Source organism: Plectrocnemia conspersa, unplaced genomic scaffold, assembly GCF_051122295.1.
Source record: "Plectrocnemia conspersa isolate PC_06_02 unplaced genomic scaffold, ASM5112229v1 ptg000011l, whole genome shotgun sequence".
Lineage (NCBI taxonomy): Eukaryota > Metazoa > Arthropoda > Insecta > Trichoptera > Polycentropodidae > Plectrocnemia > Plectrocnemia conspersa.
The window spans coordinates 5,448,477-5,466,962 of NW_028277175.1; the positions used below are offsets into that span (position 1 = coordinate 5,448,477).

At 30.4% G+C, this 18,486-nt stretch overlaps 2 protein-coding genes across 5 annotated transcripts; one reads left to right on the forward strand and one right to left on the reverse strand.

The window, feature by feature from the left end:
• The first annotated feature begins 5 nt into the window (after positions 1-5).
• On the forward strand, positions 6-7,081 carry LOC148229230 (PI-PLC X domain-containing protein 3). Of its 2 annotated transcripts, none has more exons than XM_088198559.1 (7): positions 6-146; positions 2,912-3,113; positions 3,182-3,344; positions 4,888-5,017; positions 5,255-5,413; positions 5,473-5,669; positions 6,100-7,081. In XM_088198559.1, exons 2-7 carry the CDS (start codon positions 3,017-3,019, stop codon positions 6,302-6,304), a joined length of 951 nt encoding a protein of 316 aa, XP_088054685.1. In that variant the 5' UTR covers positions 6-146; positions 2,912-3,016; the 3' UTR covers positions 6,305-7,081. The 2 variants fall into 2 exon arrangements, with proteins under 2 accessions (XP_088054685.1, XP_088054686.1); XM_088198560.1 differs by lacking the exon at positions 6-146 and adding an exon at positions 2,451-2,637.
• LOC148229231 (PAT complex subunit CCDC47) lies at positions 7,070-18,372 on the reverse strand. 3 transcript variants are annotated; one of them, XM_088198514.1, is made up of 11 exons: positions 18,300-18,372; positions 18,128-18,224; positions 10,529-10,751; positions 10,353-10,460; positions 10,108-10,282; positions 9,923-10,038; positions 9,692-9,850; positions 7,847-8,037; positions 7,615-7,783; positions 7,408-7,542; positions 7,070-7,328 (listed from the first exon to the last, which is right to left on the reverse strand). In XM_088198514.1, the coding sequence occupies exons 3-11, from the start codon at positions 10,745-10,747 to the stop codon at positions 7,224-7,226; spliced, it is 1,377 nt and encodes a 458-aa protein (XP_088054640.1). In that variant the 5' UTR covers positions 10,748-10,751; positions 18,128-18,224; positions 18,300-18,372; the 3' UTR covers positions 7,070-7,223. The 3 variants fall into 3 exon arrangements, with proteins under 3 accessions (XP_088054640.1, XP_088054641.1, XP_088054639.1); XM_088198515.1 differs by lacking the exons at positions 18,128-18,224; positions 18,300-18,372 and adding an exon at positions 10,971-11,090 and having other exon boundaries at positions 7,411-7,542; XM_088198513.1 differs by lacking the exons at positions 18,128-18,224; positions 18,300-18,372 and adding an exon at positions 10,971-11,090.
• Positions 18,373-18,486: the final 114 nt, after the last annotated feature.

Below are 18,486 nucleotides of genomic sequence, written 5' to 3' on the forward strand. Positions count from 1 at the left end.
GTCGCGAGGCCAGCGCCCCTACCGGACCTGAAAGCGAACTGTGCCGCACACATTTCATAACATCTATGTTATACGCACTTCGTGAACGCGCCGTTTCCATCCAACGAAAAATGCACTTTTGCAATATACGAGACACGTCACCTTCGGTGAGAGCAAATGGATATTCAAGCTTTACTAATATTTATTAATATTAAACTTATTTTAAATTCACTGTATGGAGTCCCAATTCAAACCAAACTCCTCAAGTATCTCTACAAAGGGAATAATAAACTTGTTTGCATTATTATATGAATTTACAATCCACGCGTAGAACATTCAAGCCGTACAAGAACCAAAACAAACCGTCACGTCGCTTTATTGAATAGAGCTCCTCTCCACTTTTGTCAATTTTTTTATACTTAAATTTCTTTAAATTTTAAAACTTCATTCTCTAGAATTATTGTTGAAAATAAATACCACTTAGTAAAAAGCCTCTCAAAACACTGTCAAAGTACAATAAAAAAATAGTTCATACTCGAAAAAACATGCTTGGAATAAATATTTTTATTATTCTTGGGAACATAAGTTAAGTTCAGTTATTTCTGTGATAATGTGATTAGTAGCTATTATTATTCTTTTTATGACATTTGATGAAATCTGAAGAAACATCTAAAATTACTAAAGCAACAAATTACTGTTTTTTTATAAACAATTTTCAGATTTTTCACTATTAAAAATTTTGTCGAAAAGGGGGAGTGGTGCACATGCCCAGCGTTAGGACAAACGGTGCTTTCAGTTACAGGGGAAAAAAGGAAGCATTTGTCCCCCATTAAATTTGGGCAAAAATTCATTTTATGTAATGAAATACTATGAATTTTAATAAAATCAAAATACTGAAAAACGACCACTGGCTGGCTCCTTAAGTCATTCCCCCTACCTCAATAAAACTGAAATGACATGTGCAGAATGGCTAGACCAATGCGTCCAGCAACTACGAGTGCTATTCGAGGAATGGTTAAAAAAGTTTGATATCTGCGCTTATTGGAGAGTTGCTTAATTCTAATGTTTTTCAAACCATATCTGGGAACGCAAGCATTGATAATTAGGTGGCACACAAAAACGAAGCTTTTGCAGAATCTCCGAATTGAGTATATTTTCAAAGTACATTCGTCGAAGCGATTCCCAGCATACCTTGTTGAAATTCTGTAGGAAATAAAAATGTACAATGTATATATTCCCTCAAGTATAGGTATCTGAGAAATATTTCTTGCGCCTTTTCTGTTAAAATTGAGTCGGTTTCATTATTTAGCAACCAAACCAAAAACTATGCTCGGGGGTTATTATACAGAGTACACAGTTTCCTAGAGCTCCTCAATTGATGCGCTTATCGCAAGACAAATTCCAATATTTTAAAAATTAAATATGTTTTATATGTGTTGATAAAATATGTAGTCCGCTTGAAATATGACATTTAAATCGGTTATCAATGAAATTCACATAGTTCGAATTTGGAAATGCCAAATCTATGATTTAAATAAGAAATTTCATCGTTTGGGAAAAGTTACATAATTTCACCAACACCCCTAAGAGACAGGAGGTTATTATAGACAAAGTATATGTATCGGATACTAAAATACAAATACTACACAAAGTTTATCCAAATCGCAGTGTGTATGTAGTTTTTTGTCTGTGTTTTTAATTTTCCGTTGTAACTTGACAGACGTGAGCTGAATGCATTACAATGTGGTAAATCAGTGCCATCTATTTTAGTAATTATAAATGATTATGTGTATTATAATATATAATTATATGTCACTTTGTAGTTGAAACTGGTTTTTAATAATAGCGCATTTTTTATAAATAAAAATTCAAGTTTGCTGGCGGACCCTGAACCCGTAGCTTCTGGGCTTTGTAATGTTTACTATTATACAAAATAATAAGTTCTTTTTAAACCATTGCCGTGGGTACTTCAGTCAAAATGTATTCTGTAGCGCGATTTTTTTTAGACATTTCATTAAAACTAATGACCACCTAAAGTTAACGAATAAAAAATATTTTTAGTTTGATTAAGGGGGGTAAAAGCTTATATTATCATATGTTAGTCGAAATATTCGTAGTCAAATGAGTCGGGAAGTTATTCTTATTTAAAAATTTTGCGTGCTATTTTGAATATTTTTAATATGTGGGGGGCACATATTTATGCCATATTTTTTAACATATTATAGTTCAATAAATTGAAGAGATTTACAGCCTTAAATTATACTAAATAACTTTATTATTAGGCTTATAGGTTTATGGCACTTTTAGGTGCCATAAGCCTCTAGTGTATAAATGTCTTTATGTTAAGATTAAAAAAGACGATTGCCATAGTGTATTATTAAATGTAAAAAATACAAATATAAAATATTTATTTAAAAAAACTTGCATCTGTATCAAGGGTCATGCCGGATACTGCGTCGGTTAAGGCCGTTAATGTCACTATCCTGATATTTGTCAATTGTAGCTTTATCGACAAAAGACTTTTAGATATTACTAAAATTTCTATCTTACTAAGCTATTCCATATCCTTACCTTACCTCCCATTCTCTTACCGCGCTGCCGAGTTTTGGAATAATTCTACACAATATTAAAAAAAAGTTTAAATTCAGACGGTTAACGGTAAATACATTTTGCAACAAATGTAATGTTTATATAATAAATAAATAATAAAAAGTCAGGTTTACAAAAGCTATTGGATATTTAAAATATTATTATAATAAATTAAATACAGTAATAAACCATAACCACAATAAAAAATATGTATGGTCTATCAAAATCAGCTGTTTTTGACGTATAGTGGCGCTGCGATCGCCCCGCGTTCCGCGACCGCAAAAGACGTTGTTTATAACGTTTTTTATCTTAATTGTGTAATTTGCGAATACTCGGCTCGCAGATGGCTGACGTAAGACAAGCAAGGACACGGTTTTTACTCATTATATGACGAATAATGGCAATCGAGGCGATCTTGGGAGTTTGATGTCTGTTTTTCTGTACCACAATGGCGGATGACGACGTTGAGATTGATTTGGAGAATTGGATGTCGATGCTGCCAGAGTCGATAAGGGTTTCACCGTTCATCTATTTGGCGATACCAGGTATGGTCTAATTATCTCGTTTTATGCATTAATAATCTTCAACTAATGTTAAATCGCAATAACAACAGGTAGTCATGACTCTATGACGTATTCGTTGACTCGCAACAGTGATATAGCTCCCGATTCTCCACCGATCGTAAGGCAACTGTGGCCTATGTTCAAAGGCACGATTGTACGATGGACAAAGACCCAAGATATTGACGTTAATCAACAATTGCATAGCGGAATAAGGTATTTATAACACTTTTTGGGTAATATATATTCTAATATATACGTCCTCCTCAAAAATGTTTTCGTTCCTTTGCCCTTCTTTGTCAAAACCTTCTTGAACAAAAATGTTTGAGGTGATCTTTTTTTAGCTTTCGCAGCAATCTTTTTTAGAATTTTTTTTAGAACATTTACTCGAAAATTACATTTTTTTAGAAGACAATTTAAATAAGCAATATATAAAATAATTGTTCCATGAAACGAATTGTTTGCGTATTATTGTTGGACAGATTAAATACGAGTATGCGAGTTTTTGTCAGAACAGTGAATACCCCTTGATTAACTCTCAACAAATCCTTTCTGAAAAAATCTAAAAAAAGATTTACTTTACTTAAATGCACAAAGAATTCGTTTTATGGAACAAAGTATTTATTTAAATACACATATCTCTTAAAATAATTCCCTGATAAATCGTACCTTTTTTTTATAATATAATAATAATAAAATTGAAGAACAGAAATAATGATACATATTTCCATCTTTGCCGGATTGTTTTAAATTTTGATAAATAAAACTAAATACGCATTAGAATAATAAAATATTATTGGAATAAATTACTAAACGAATGGAAAATCTCACCTGATGGGTCCTATAAAAAATACGCTCATATACGACCCTGTAGTGTAATGCCAAGCGAAATTATTCACATGTGCAGGGGCCGGTTCAAAGCTGTTAAGGTATTTAAGCCGCGATTAATTAGTTTTTGTTACGGTAATTAGCGATAATGTCATTTGAAAGTTTGCCTAGATATTGTGAGCTTAGTTGCTCTTTAAACTTTCTTAATGCTCCTAGATGGCGATTTCACTCGTTTTTATTTGACAAAGCACCTTTGTTCAATATTCCTTTAAACCTTTAGTTTTAATTTTGCTACTCTTACAGTTGACATTGAATCTTTTTAATTCCAGTTAAAATAACAAATACAAGGCAAAAATCACATCAATCCTTTTTCCGCTTCATAAATGGCACTATAACGTAGAGGGAGTCGAAGCACAACTATCATATAACGCTGTTACTTAGAATGGCAGCCAAACTAAATGACATCTAAACTATAATATTTAAAGACTCATAGTTCGCACAATTATGGGTTTTCTTGTATAAACGAAAATAAAACCAAAAAATGTAAATTAAAACCATTTTATAATTTCTTCACTGTGACCCATGGAGAATTTTAAAGTCATAAACTAATAAAGGAACAGAGATCCAGTACTCGGAAACTCAGACTCAGGAAATATTTACATTTAAAAATTAAAAATATATCAATCAATCGCCCGAATTTTGAATAAAATTTACACAATTTTTCCACTTGATCCAGGCCCCGGTTATTTATTTACATTGGTTGGTCTCCTCTTTCGTCAGGTCTGGGTAACGCAGACCGTGACAAATACTATTTAATGATTTCTATTTTTTGTAACTTGCAACTATCTTTAAGATTAGACTTCTTCAAGACTGACGATTTGTAATTTAAATGTCCATTGAGCGCTTTAATTAAATTTTACTGTTTTTTTAGATATTTTGATCTAAGATTGGCCACCAAAGACGGTACACGAAACATATTTTTCACCCATGGATTGTACGCCGATGAGATAACCGAACCATTGAAGCAAATCAAAGAATTTCTAGACTCACACCCTAATGAAGTAAATATGCTTTTAAATATAATCATAATATTATGACTACTGGAATGTCAATAATTAGTAATACTTATTTACATCATTAACATTTAATTAATACCTGTTTGCTGTTATGTATAATCATAGCGTAGTAAATATTATGATTATTTAAATGTTAATCGATAATTGCTAATTTTTTAACCAATTATTTGTACTATATAAACATTCAAAGTCTATTTTTGAGCAAAATATGTTTACGTTTAGGTGATAATTCTCGACTGTCAACATTTCTATGATTTTCAAATGGATGATCATCGACATTTATTCGCCATTTTGATAAACACATACGGCACGCGGATATGTCCGCCGCAACGTGATCTAGAACTTATCACTTTGGACTCGATGAATAAGCGAAAACAGCAGGTAAATCATCGATGTGTAAATATGATTTCATTGACGTAAAACTGATATGGTATTTGTAGGTCATAATTGTTTACCGGAACGATGTCGTTGTGAGCACAGCCAGATTTTGGAGAAACGGCCAGTTGCCGACGCCTTGGCCTCGACAAGTGAACACTCAAGGATTGCTGCGATGGATGGCGAACGTTCATAGACCGCCTTCCGCTGGTTTTGTATTGCAATCTGTTCTTACGCCGACAACTGCGTTCATCGTGTTTAGGTGATTAAAAATAATATGATTAAAATGCTATTGTCTTTAAATTACAGCAGTGTTAGATATAGTTTATAGAATGGTCGACAGGTGATGAATCAGGCTTGAAACATTAAGACAGTAGCTTAAAATGGCCGCTGCACTTGCAATATAGACCATAGTGTAGCAGTGTTTTCATTCAATTTTTGAGTAGTAATTTAAATTCCTTACTGAATGAAAGTTCAATATCGTGATGCATGTCTACCACTCCAGCAAGTGTACATAAGGACTATAAGTTCTGAAACGACGTTTTGTAGCATTATTTTCGATCAGGTAAAGCATAAGATGTTCATTACAAAGTAGTAGCTGTGGTGTGAGCAGGTGCATGTTGTTCAAACATTAATCTTTGTCACTAAAAATGTTTTGTTTTGTTTATAATACGAATTTTTCTTGTTTAAAGATGGCGCTCAAATATAAAAGACAGCTGCGCTAAGCCGATCGTCAAAAAAGTGCTTCCGTGGATTGAAAATCTCACTCCAGGACGTCCACCTCCTGTTCCGTCAACGGATACGATCCGAGTTAATGTCGTCATAGCAGATTTCATCAATTACAACGAGTATTTGTTTCCCAAAACCATCGTTAGGCTCAATTATAAATTAATTTAAGTAAAAGATTGTGCGCTAGTGTTAATATAATATTGGCACTTTATTAAGAAAATAATATATGGGAGAAAAATACAATTAACAACGAATTTAACTAAAAAAGGGTATAAATAACTTTTTTATAAATTGTAAATAATATTTTATATTTATTTTAGCTTTTAAGGTTCTTCCTCGTTAAATATAAATTTTAAACTATAGACTTTTCGGTGCAAACCTATGAGACATGTGTTTCAATTATTTTTATATTATCAATATATTGGTAGTGCCGAAAGTACTAAGCTTTTCACTAAAAGACTTGAAGTTTAAAATTTTTTAAAGATTCCATAGAAAAGACTTATTTTACATTTTTTATACAGTAATCATTGAGAACTACGAATTCGTATATTGTTTAAAAAAAGAATTACGTCCATTTTGTAATATCTGTATAAAAAAAAGAGTAGAATTTTAATATTTTTCATATTGATGATCTCCGAAAACCTTTCGGCAATACTCATATATAAAATAAGTTATTTTAAAACACGTATATAAAATGTTGACAATGTAAACTACTTTTAATTTTATTTATACATATATATAATTTTTTCTTTACTTTGTTTTAAAACCAAAGATTATTTCAAAATAACTAGATCTTATTATTGACAATTCTCAATAACTCTTTCATAAAACCTGTAACAATGTTCGTAAGCGTACATTTTGACGCGTACCATATAAAAGTAATACAATAAATAAATTACGTTTGTAGTTAGTTTATAAACGATAATAAACATATTTAAATCTAAACGACTAGTTTATTCGTTTTATAGTAGAAATTCTTAAAATTTCACATTATAATATGATTAAAAAAATTGTAACAATACCACGACTTAATTATTGCCAATGATTTATTTAAAGATGCAATTTGAGTATTTTAGGACTTCGGCTTTTACAGAGCCTTGACTTTGAGTTGCTTCATCTTTGGGGTCTTCTTCTTCAGCTGACGTTTCTGCTCCTTGCGCTCCCAGCGGCGCTGCTTCTCGGGATCCTCTTCCTGAAAACGTAACATTTTGAACATAAGTTTCATAACAAAATAAATATCACCGAGAAAGACTGATCAGTTACGATCTTACCGCCATCATGCGATCTTTTTCTAAACGGCGTTTGTCTTCTCGACGTTGAGCGGCGAGCTGTTGACGAGCGGCATGAGTGCTGCGTAAGAAAGCTTCTTCTACTTTTTGGCGATTGCGGTCCGACTTCAAGGATCCCTAATTAATGAGATTAAGTCATTAATGATGTTAAAACACTAATTTATTTCTTAAAAATATGTATTAACCGACCTCTTTGGAGAGCTTAAAGCGCTTCAGTTTTTCCATCATGTAAAACATAAGTGTAAGTACAGGCGCAATCGCTTCACAACCTTTTTCAACTCCTGCCACTGTGCACGGTACGACTATTCCGATAAGCATAACGCGTTGAGCGTCAGGTAGTTTTGTAGTACTAGTTTCTCTATAAATATACAATATTTAAGAAAGCAAGATATTTATGAACACAGTTACATTATCTACTAACTCAGTCTGTTTCGGTCCAGAGAATTGATCGCTTATGTGAATATGATCGATCAGATGTCCGAATTTTTCGAAAGCAGCACAGACACGTTGATCCAACATGGCCTGAGTAGACTCGCCGATTTCGGACAATACTGAGAACGATTCGGGAAGACCGCATTTTTCTCCTGGACGTTTCTCACCACAAAATACACTCTGAAAAATAATTAATAAAAATCAGTATAAGTTATTTAACTACTTAACCAGGTATGATGCCTAAAGGCGTCGAAATTATATTTCAAAAATAACAGACGTGGTGCAAAAAGTAGTCATTGAATTTTAAAGTGTTTTTAACGGGAGGGAGGAATTTTGTCGTATCTTATATTATATCATTACAAGAGCCAGTGCATGGCAATTCTTTGGCGAATTTTATAGTCCGCTCTCTGCGTTCTGTTTATTTTTTGATAGATACATTTAACTTTAAAATTTTAAAGAATTTGAATTCTAATTCGGCAAATTTATTTTATTTTTTAAAAACACGTAATAAGAAATTGCCTGGTTAAAAGGTTAAATATGGCAACAAATTAAATGGTCATAATTATATTATTAAGGGTCAGAATAAATGTCAAATGATTAAAATAAAAATATAGAACGATCAGAATTAAAATAATGAATGGTCATAATTATATTATTCAAGGTCAGAATAAATAGCACATGGTTGGAATAAAAATCGTATATGGTCATAGGACAATCATGTGAATTAAAAAAATATTACATTTATAAATATAAATAGACAACAAATTATTTATTTTAGGAATATTTCATAAAATCTCTCGCTAACACCAAAACTATTATTCAAAACATTGAACACCCCATGAATAACTCTCAACGAATCTATTTAATTGTATGTAAGATGCGAAGGTATTCAGAGCGACAAACGAAGCGAGAATAACAACAACAGTGGAGAAAAGCGCGCTCGGCTTGTTGTGTTACATCTGACAATGTTGCGAACCCAACTAAACAAGTTGGCCCTAAAACATCTTGATAATGACTATGTATTATTATACTGACCATTTGTCATCATAAAACTGACCTTAAGGTTAAAATACAAAGCATATAATATAAATACTGACTGAAAAAATTGATTCTGACCATTTGTCAAAATAATTCTTACCATTTAATATAAATTCTGACCATCTGGAAATGATTTTTCAAAAAACTCTTTAGTATTCTTTAACAATTGAATCACTGGGTTTAACTCTCAAGTCTATACTGCATTAATTTGCTTTTGAAGGCAATGTTCCGCTCCTTTTATTTAAAGTATGTATAAAAATGGCTGAAGGAACTTATACCTGAAATATTGTATTTTTATGTTATTAGTTCTTAACTTTTTTCATTAATTTTATGCTTAGTGTTTTTTGTTATTATTTCTTATAGAAATACATTGTATTTTTTATAAAATAAGGTTTTTACTTATTTTATAAAAAAATTAAAAATGCCTACAAAACTTCGCTGTTAAAAAATCATATTTTAAGATAATAATATGTAAAGGGCGGAAAAAATATTTTTTCCCAGGGCGGCTAATTTATTTGAATTTTCGAATAGATTTATAAATAAATAAAAAGCCAAAATTAAAACAGCTATGTTACAAGTCACTTTTACCGGTTTATTTTAGTTTTTTAGATAAATAACTTTTTAGTAAAATAAATTTTGGCAACTTAAGTTTTTAAAACGTAAAGATACAAATATACATCTACCAGTGAACATGTATTGGTATATGATTTCATTGAAACAGTGAAATTATATTTTTACTAATGAATACAACTTCACTGAAAAATACACATTCACTGTAAATATATATAATACTCACAAGATCTGCCATTTCCTTTGACAGTTTGATGGCAGTTTTCTTCTGAGCGGCGCAAAAAACAAAGTTGTCCATATCGTCTTTTCCCAAATCAATTTTTACCAATAGCATATCTAAACTCGGTCTGAAGAGTCCAATGCCCAAATGAACCAAATCTTGCCTCTGTAAAATTTAATTCATATTAGAATCTTACAAGTTTAATCATAAAAATATTTTTGCAGAACAAATTAAAACCTTTATCAACTTCAAAGTTAACAACATCCCTTCACAACAAGTTCTACCACTACACCACATCGTATAATAATGTTCAGCTTCTTTCTTCCAGCCGCCAGGTTCACCGCCTTCTTCGCCTGAAATATAGTTTTATTAACATTTTGGATAAAGAAAGAAAATTAATATATATAGTTAAAATGACTAACCGACGAGTGTAAAGTTGTCGTCTAACAAAGGCTTATGGAATTGGGTGAACGCCGCTACAATCGAACTATTCTTAGATCTTCCGATCAGAAAAGTAGCTCCGTAAGCTGCTAATCCCAACACTAACAATCCTTCTGCCCAATAAGCTTCCCATCTGGCTCTTACCATAATTGGAACCTAAATAAATATAATAAATATAAAAAACAACATAACGTACAATGAATAAGTATGATTTAAAAATCAATGCCTTTGTTATTGTGATTTTCGGTTGTTCTTGCGCAGGATTCGGCGCATCTTCGGTGAATCCTTCAAACTCTTCGGGATCTTGAAAGTGTTCAAACTCGTTATCTTCATCCTGATACAAAGAAGGGTTATTTGATAATGATTGTATTAATAGGTTCAAAAGTATATATTTTTCCTCACTTCTACTAAAATATCTTCATCTAGGTCGTCTATGTTATTGAATTGCGGTTGAGTATTGCTTCCAATGCCGATCTCTTGTGAATCATCGTCCGAGTCGAATTGCTCAAATTCTGCAAACTCATTATCTTGAAGCAGAGAGGCATCTTCAAGACTCGGGGATACTAAAGCCGATAGGCCTAATATCAATAGCGCTTGGGCTAATATAACCCAAAACTTCATCTTTCTGTAATATGAATAAAAAACAATGGTATTAAGTCATATTATAAAGAGCGCATTCGTGGTTTCGTGTGACTCAAATGTGAAATGTTATAGGGTCGCTTATCAGATATAATGAGATTACAGTAATGAAGGTAAATGGATACTGATGAAATTTCAATAACATATATATCGGCAAAATGGTGAATAAATAACATAAACACCCGTTAATAAAGTTGATACGTACTAAATTTGTTCGCTCTGAGGTTAAAAATTGCGTTGTTTCGGTAGAAATCTAAAAGTGGAGCAGCGAAGCGTTGAGGTTATGTACCTCACGTCATTCGCCGCTGCAGCGCCTCTAGCGGCCGATTGACATTTTCGCTTTCGTATACATAATTAGTGTGAACATCATCAAAAATTATGAATGCTAATTTATGCGCTATTCGTAAAATGAAATACATAATACGTGAAAAAATTTGTATATACATAAATTTTTAAGCGTATTAATTTCGTGTCGTTGAACCGAAAGATGAAGCGTATAAAATATTAATAATGTGTGATAATTTGCAAAATCTCATCGCTACTGCGATAAAAATTATATTACGTCTCAAATTTTTTCTAAAATATAAAATATCAAAAAAATTTAAACTATTAGGAAATCTAGTCAGATTTAATTATATTATTTTCTTATACCATTAAGAATGAAAGTAAAATTATTAAATTATCCATTATACTGCCCAAGTATAATATTAAAGTGTTGTTCGTACATATAATATATATATAAAAATCAACAGAATATGGTAATAATATTTATTTACTAACATAATAATTGCATTTCCTTCGTCCCTTATAAACTTTTCAAAACTTTGCAAGCACTTAATTGTGTTAATGGCATCCTAAAGATTAATAAAATTTTCAATGAAATTTATAGTAAAAGTAATATATTAAGCATGTAAAATTTCTCTTAATATTGGGTAAAGGATAAAAATAAATTTTGAAATGGGTTAATAAAATAAATTTCGAATTTAATAAAATCTATTATTTTTTGAATTTTCAACTTATTAGCAGAAGGCTACTCTTAAACATTTTATATAATTGGCGGGGCCTCATAACTAAAAAGTAACCCAATTTCCGAACTTTCTTATAAAAAAAAACACAAATTTAAAGATATCTTCGGATTTTCTTTTACTAATCGAACATTTGATGTATTTCATTATTCATGAAAAATAATATCATTTAAATGCCCGCCCACAAAATCGAAAATATTGACGTGGAAGACATGTGGTTTCAACAAGACGGTGCAACTTGCCACACATCAGCTGCAAATCTTCAGCTGTATTCTAGTTTTTATATCAAAAGCCACAGACGATCAGTAATTTATTTAACTGTTTTTTTCTAATAATTATGAGAAATGTGAATTTGAAATACAAGCAGACTTTCGCCAGTCAACCAAATATATTTTGCAGTGTGAACTACAAAATATAAGAATACATATTCATATTAAATGTATTTATAGTTTTAAATATCAAAAAAGACTAAATATTTAAGAGACCATTGTATTAATAAAAATCCCAATTAACATTTATGTTGTAGGTTTTTGTCTGGCGTTGAAATTACATATTTGTGAGACTATGACACGAGCATTTGCTAAATTAGAAGTATATGCAATTAATTTATTTTATTGAAATATATATTTTTTTAAGAAAAAATGTTTTGAGTAGTTTGCATTTAGAATTGAATCCGAGACAGACTCTGAATATATTACACTATTCGAGATACACACGCTTAATATGAAAACTCTTTTTTATAATTTAATTTTCATATTAAAAAACATTAGTACTAGATTGGTATACCTCTTCATGATGACGTCACGCGTGAGTTTCATGGTCTTGTATATTAGTAGCGTAATAAACAGACTAACAAGTTATCGCGCAACGAAAAATGAAAAGTTGGCAGCTCGGATGACTGTTCTAATAGGTACATGTACATTAAAAAAATATTTAGATTATTTATGGAATTTTTTAGAGCTGACAAAATTGGGGAAAGTACTCTTTCTATAGTACGCAAATTCCTTAATTGCATGTTCGATTCCGTAGCGACATCTCAAATTTAATTGTAACAGTAATCTACCTAGTAATAATTAAATAATTGTGATCATCCTCGAAAATGTTTACATAGTTTGTGTAATATTTATGAAAATAAATAAAAATGTATAATAATTGTACAACATATGTATTTATAAACAATAATAAAGTCTTAAATTTTTCTATTATAAATTACCTTTCCAAATATCATATATGTTTCTCAAGAAAACTCATAATGCCTTTGAAACATTACGATGGAGTTGTGGTGGGAGTGATTACTTATAAATTTAAAGTTCAGGCTTCGAATCGCATGTGTACCTGCGATTTTTATATTTAGTTATTCTTGTTGATTTATTTAGTTATAATTCTAGACGAACAATCCAGATTTAGTTTTCTTGGATTTTTATAATAGCAATAATTAATTAATTTAAATCGAGCTAGATCTTAACTTACATGATATAATAAAAATACATTATTAAGTACAAGTGGTCGATTGATAATTATAGTCATGTTTACGAATGAAATGTAAAGTCAACAATAAACAAACAAGCAAAAGAAACAGATGAGAACAATTTCTCTTTCACGACAGTGCTCGTTTCTATTCGTGATTAACTAATTTACAGTAAAACACGAAAGCATACTAATTGTGCAGTTTTGTTACTTTTTCGTATCATGATTGCCTAATCTTCTACCAGTACTCTTAAAGTACTATAATTAAGAATTATATTATTTATTATATATTTACCCATAAGCATTTATTTTAAATTAATAATTAAATTAATAATGTTTCATAGATATATTCTTCCATAACTCTCACCTAAGCTGAAAGTAATTTTAACACTAATAACAATAAGATAGTTGCTTATATTATTTATTCTTTAAATAAAATATATTTTAAACTTAAACAACGTGGAAAAGTTTGAAAATCGTACGTACATAACTAATTTAAATTCAACGCCACACACAATGACATATTTTGCCGACAGCGTTTATGTGTGTGTATTATTTTATACACTTACATTTATATTATATAAATATACTTACAAATTTTACATCATAAAAAATGGATTTAAAATATGGTGAGTCATTAACTATTAGAATTACGTGATTACGAAACAATCGCGTTATTCATGAATGTACATAATACATATTTATTGTTAATTTTATGTAAACGTATCCAATGGTCTATGTGTTTATTATAAATAATAAGCTATTGAATAATGTGTCGTTAAATTACTTTAATAATTTTAAAAAAATACGAGTTGCTATGTCAGTATTATTTTTAGTGATTCTGAGCCATTTCTTTATATATGTATATTAAAATGAAATATATTCATACCAAAATTACATACATAAATAAATTAATTCTTTTCAATATACTCATACATTTACAGAAATATCATAACGCGTCCGCCATATTGAATTTTTATTATACGAAGAATTGAAACAGCGCTTGCTAAATATTGTTTTATAACGAATAAAAATATCATGGCACTGTTTATTTTATATTAAAAATAAGTCGTGCGTGGGTTTTTAAAAACAAAATGTGTTTCTTTTTTATGCTCACGATTAATCATCGATCCCCCCCACTGAGTCACGTTGGAAATCTTATATGAAAAATGATCTAGCCGTTATTAGCGGAATTGAATCACATTATCCATGCAAGTTGTATTTTCTTCCAAAGTTTAATTAATAGTATTTATGTAACGTGGAATATTTTGTGCTCGAGTATGTATTAATATGACGTTTACTATATTGATCTGCGGCGTACGCAGCATAATATCTCTAGGGAGGGGGAGAAATTTAATATAAACACGTAGTACGTTTTACGCTAAATGTTTAATTTAAATTTAGCTCCCTTACTTAGAAATTTACTTTGGGTTCGATTGCTCTCGAGTGCGAATAAAAGGTCGGGCAACATGTGTACTACATTGTAATCGACTTTTTTACTCATTGAAAAGAGGGACTCAATCCCTTTCCATTGTCCGAGGTCAGCAGCGTTCTGAATCGGTCCACGCTAGCAAATCTCAGTTTCTCCAAATATGAATAATTTTCTCCACTTCGAATTGTGTCGCATTTTTTATATTTACTTTACCGGTTAATCGAGAATGCAACATAGCCGCAGACGGTATTATATCATTACAACAATGACGCGATGCAGAAATCCAATTAAATAGCTATTAAAGCGCTAACGGACGAATAAAAAAATAATCTAATTGAATTTAGCTTCCAAGGACGGAAATTGCGTTTTTTGGCCAATTTTTAAATGACGCTCGAAAATAAAATGGCGTCGCTGTTAGATCAATATAAAAACAATAAAATATAAATAAAACGCAGACCAGCGGCGCAAAATAATTTCAATAAAATATTAATACACGTCTATATTTATTTTAATCATAATAAACGAACGTCCCGGATCGACCAGCGTTTCGCCTGCCTCGTCTTTTATCCCAGCGCTTTACAAACTAGGGAGCGCGTTAACAAAATGTATTAATAAAAACATCTTGTTACATGTATGAGATTCTTATAAGAAAAATCATTCGAATTAGTATTACATATTTCAAATACATATACAATATTCCAAACCTTCCAAAATTATTGGAATTTGTTAATACACGTATATTCGGCAGGTAAATAAAGAAAAGTTATAAAATTACAAATTAATTTAATTATTATTTGTAATTTATAAAGTTAGTTTACGTATTAAGTAATAGTTTAGTTTATAAAGCATGAAAACTTTATTGTTAATTATGACGATAAGTTTTTAAATTACATTTTTTTATCAATATTATGCGTTATATTCAAAGTGTGTTCAAGCAGAACATTGTTTATTTTTTACTCTCGTCATGGTACGTAGTTGCTTAAAATTAATATTAATTTCATATTTACATTTTCAATATATCAAGATTTTAATACGATCTAAAATACTTTTTTGTACTATCCTTCTACAATATTTTCAAGTACAAAACTAAAGTGTGAAACTAATGTTTGTTGAAATAAAAGATAACTAAATTGTCTATAATATTTCATAAGTTTAGAATTATTTTTTGGGGTTTCTGAGGAAAACAATAAATTGTTAGAGTTCCTATTTTTATTTTATTATGTCTTTTATTATAATATAATTTCATTATTAATACAAATATGTATTACAGGTAGCGATAAGTTTATATTTACAATTTATTAAAATAAAGTAATCTTAAATATTAAATAAAATTAAAAATTTAGATATAATTTTGTAACCTAAAAAATATGTTTGTCAAATTTTACAGTTCTTCTTTAAATTTCAAGTAATTGGGCTAGAAAAAAAGGAAGTGATTATTAATAAACTCCCCCCATCCCCTCCCTTAGTCCAGAATTTACAATTTTTGATGTAGTTAATATGGTTATCTCAAAAGTCGTGTTTACTTGAATAAACTAACTATAACTATAATATATAATATACTAACAATAACCTAACTTAAGGTGAATATTTGTCAAGAGATAGGCAGCATTCCAAGTGTTTTGTGTCATAGTGTTTCAAAACCTAGGTGCCAGATTCGTGGAATGCCAGCGGCGGGATGGTAGACATTTAGACGACATTATTTTTTAGACATGATTTTCCCAATTGTGTTCTTTCAGTAAAATAAACATTAGTAGTTTTTTTATTGAATTTTCAAAAGTGCAAAAACTTATGGCCTTCTCTGTATAATAACTAATTACATACATGTAAAATTGTTTTTAAAAAATACATTTACATCAAAATCAAAAAAGTGTAGATATGTTGATTTTAGTTTAAAGGTCCTCGAAAATTATGAAAATTGCTTATAAATCGTGCAATTAAATTAATTAATACTAAGTGTAATTTAACTTTTAAATATATTAATGACATTATAAATATTTGTATAGTTGAAGTGAAACTTTTTTTATATATTTTTCATACATCTATGTATAAATCATAATTAAATTTAACATAATATGAAAACTAAAATTGTGTTATAAATATAATAATTCATATTATTTCGTTTTAATATTCTTCTTTCTAGATAATTTGGATGCTAGCTATCTTTTTTTGTAAGCCTTATCGGTGAGATATTTTCCCTTTCGCTCGCTCGCGTGTTAAATAAGTTAAATAAGAGTGAGTGATAGATAATAGCGTTACAATTTTTTTAAGCAGAACGATATATTTCTTTTAAGGATGATAACAAGGTTTATTTAAAAGCGTAGTGCGATATTTTTTGTGTATTTTGTTATAAAATGCTACTTAACTTAGATAAAAGGTTCAGATGTATTTTGCTATGAAGTCCAACATTTTTTTAATATTTCAAAATAAATTGCTGTTGAACTCAATAATAGTAAAAATCGCACCTGGACCCACAATAATATTTTTTAAATTTATTTAATCTTTATGTCAGGTTTTCCATTTTTCTCAATATTTTTCCTTAATACTGTCTAAAATTTAAAATGAAACAGCAACAGATTGAAATATTTAAAAAACTAAAGCAAACCAGTAATAATAATATTTTTTATTATCTTTAAATTTTAAGTTTCTGTCTACTTTTTATAAATTGGTTGACATTGTATGTTTTTATTCAGATAAAACTTGGACGTTGTCTAAGTTTGTAGGCAAATGAATTTTAACTCGTTTTAAAATGTAATGCCTTATAATAAATGAATCTATGACATCTGAGTACGAATATGAGTTCATATTTATCAATAATGGCCGACAGACTTAGTCTAAGGCATTTTTTTACATATCGGTTTGTTGACATCGACTATGATACCAATCAAAGGAGTTAAAATCAATTAAAATAATGACCATACCGAATATATTTTGTTATTATTAATAATAATAATAATATTATAGTAAAATATATCTATGAACTAAATTTTTAAACGCTCAAGGGGGAGGGGAAGAAGGGTATAAGTGGCCACCTGTTTGGATCTCCCCGTGAAGTTAAGCTGGATCTAAAAAGGGTAGTTTGGTATTTAAAATATACAAGATGATTGTTTTTAATATTATTTTTACTTCTGTAAGTACACTTGCGTGTGCGCCGACATTCCAGAATATTCGAGCAGTTACTTCAGTACCCATAGAGAGCGCAGAGAACTCTCGTTCGCATCGGAATTAAATGATTTATACAAATAAAATGTTCGCGCGGGGCCCCGCGCCGACGCTAACTTGCGCTCACACACACATAGGCGTAGCGCAAAAGGGGCTCACGCACACAAATGAACGCCCGCGCCTCGCCCCCATATAAATACGTAAGTGTGTGTGCGCGCACTCTTAATTAGTTAATTGTGTGTATATGTGAATAAATAAAATGTACGTGCGCGCACTTACTAACACAATGACGATTCGATTGTGTATTAAATTTAAATACAGGCGAATTCATATTTATAAATTAATCGACGGTCATCGATCCGGTCGAGCGTCGGCACTGTTGGAGCGTAGCTATTAATAAGCGTAATATTATTTATTTTATTTTATTTTAGAAATAAATAATTATTATTACACTGCACCGATACAAAGTAACTTATTCCGTGCGCACATACACGTTCAAAACGGGCGTATGTATGCGCGCGCTCGACTCGAAGAACGCGGTCGGCGGCGGCGGAAGAGGCAGGGGTGTAATTAGACCCCGAAGCTTCCCAAACGTTCGCCAGCGCGCGAATTAGGTCCGGTTTGAAATGAGTTTATTT

Excerpts from the sequence above, each read along its gene's own strand:
- LOC148229231 (XM_088198514.1), bottom strand. The coding sequence starts at position 10,747 with ATGAAGTTTTGGGTTATATTAGCCCAAGCGCTATTGATATTAGGCCTA. Across the intron at positions 9,851-9,922 it reads TAACTTTGAAGTTGATAAAG|AGGCAAGATTTGGTTCATTT; the intron begins GTTTTAATTTGT and ends TAAATTTTACAG. Across the intron at positions 7,543-7,614 it reads GCTTTAAGCTCTCCAAAGAG|GGATCCTTGAAGTCGGACCG; the intron begins GTCGGTTAATAC and ends CTCATTAATTAG.
- LOC148229230 (XM_088198559.1), top strand. The coding sequence starts at position 3,017 with ATGGCGGATGACGACGTTGAGATTGATTTGGAGAATTGGATGTCGATG. Across the intron at positions 5,018-5,254 it reads TAGACTCACACCCTAATGAA|GTGATAATTCTCGACTGTCA; the intron begins GTAAATATGCTT and ends GTTTACGTTTAG. Across the intron at positions 5,670-6,099 it reads ACTGCGTTCATCGTGTTTAG|ATGGCGCTCAAATATAAAAG; the intron begins GTGATTAAAAAT and ends TCTTGTTTAAAG.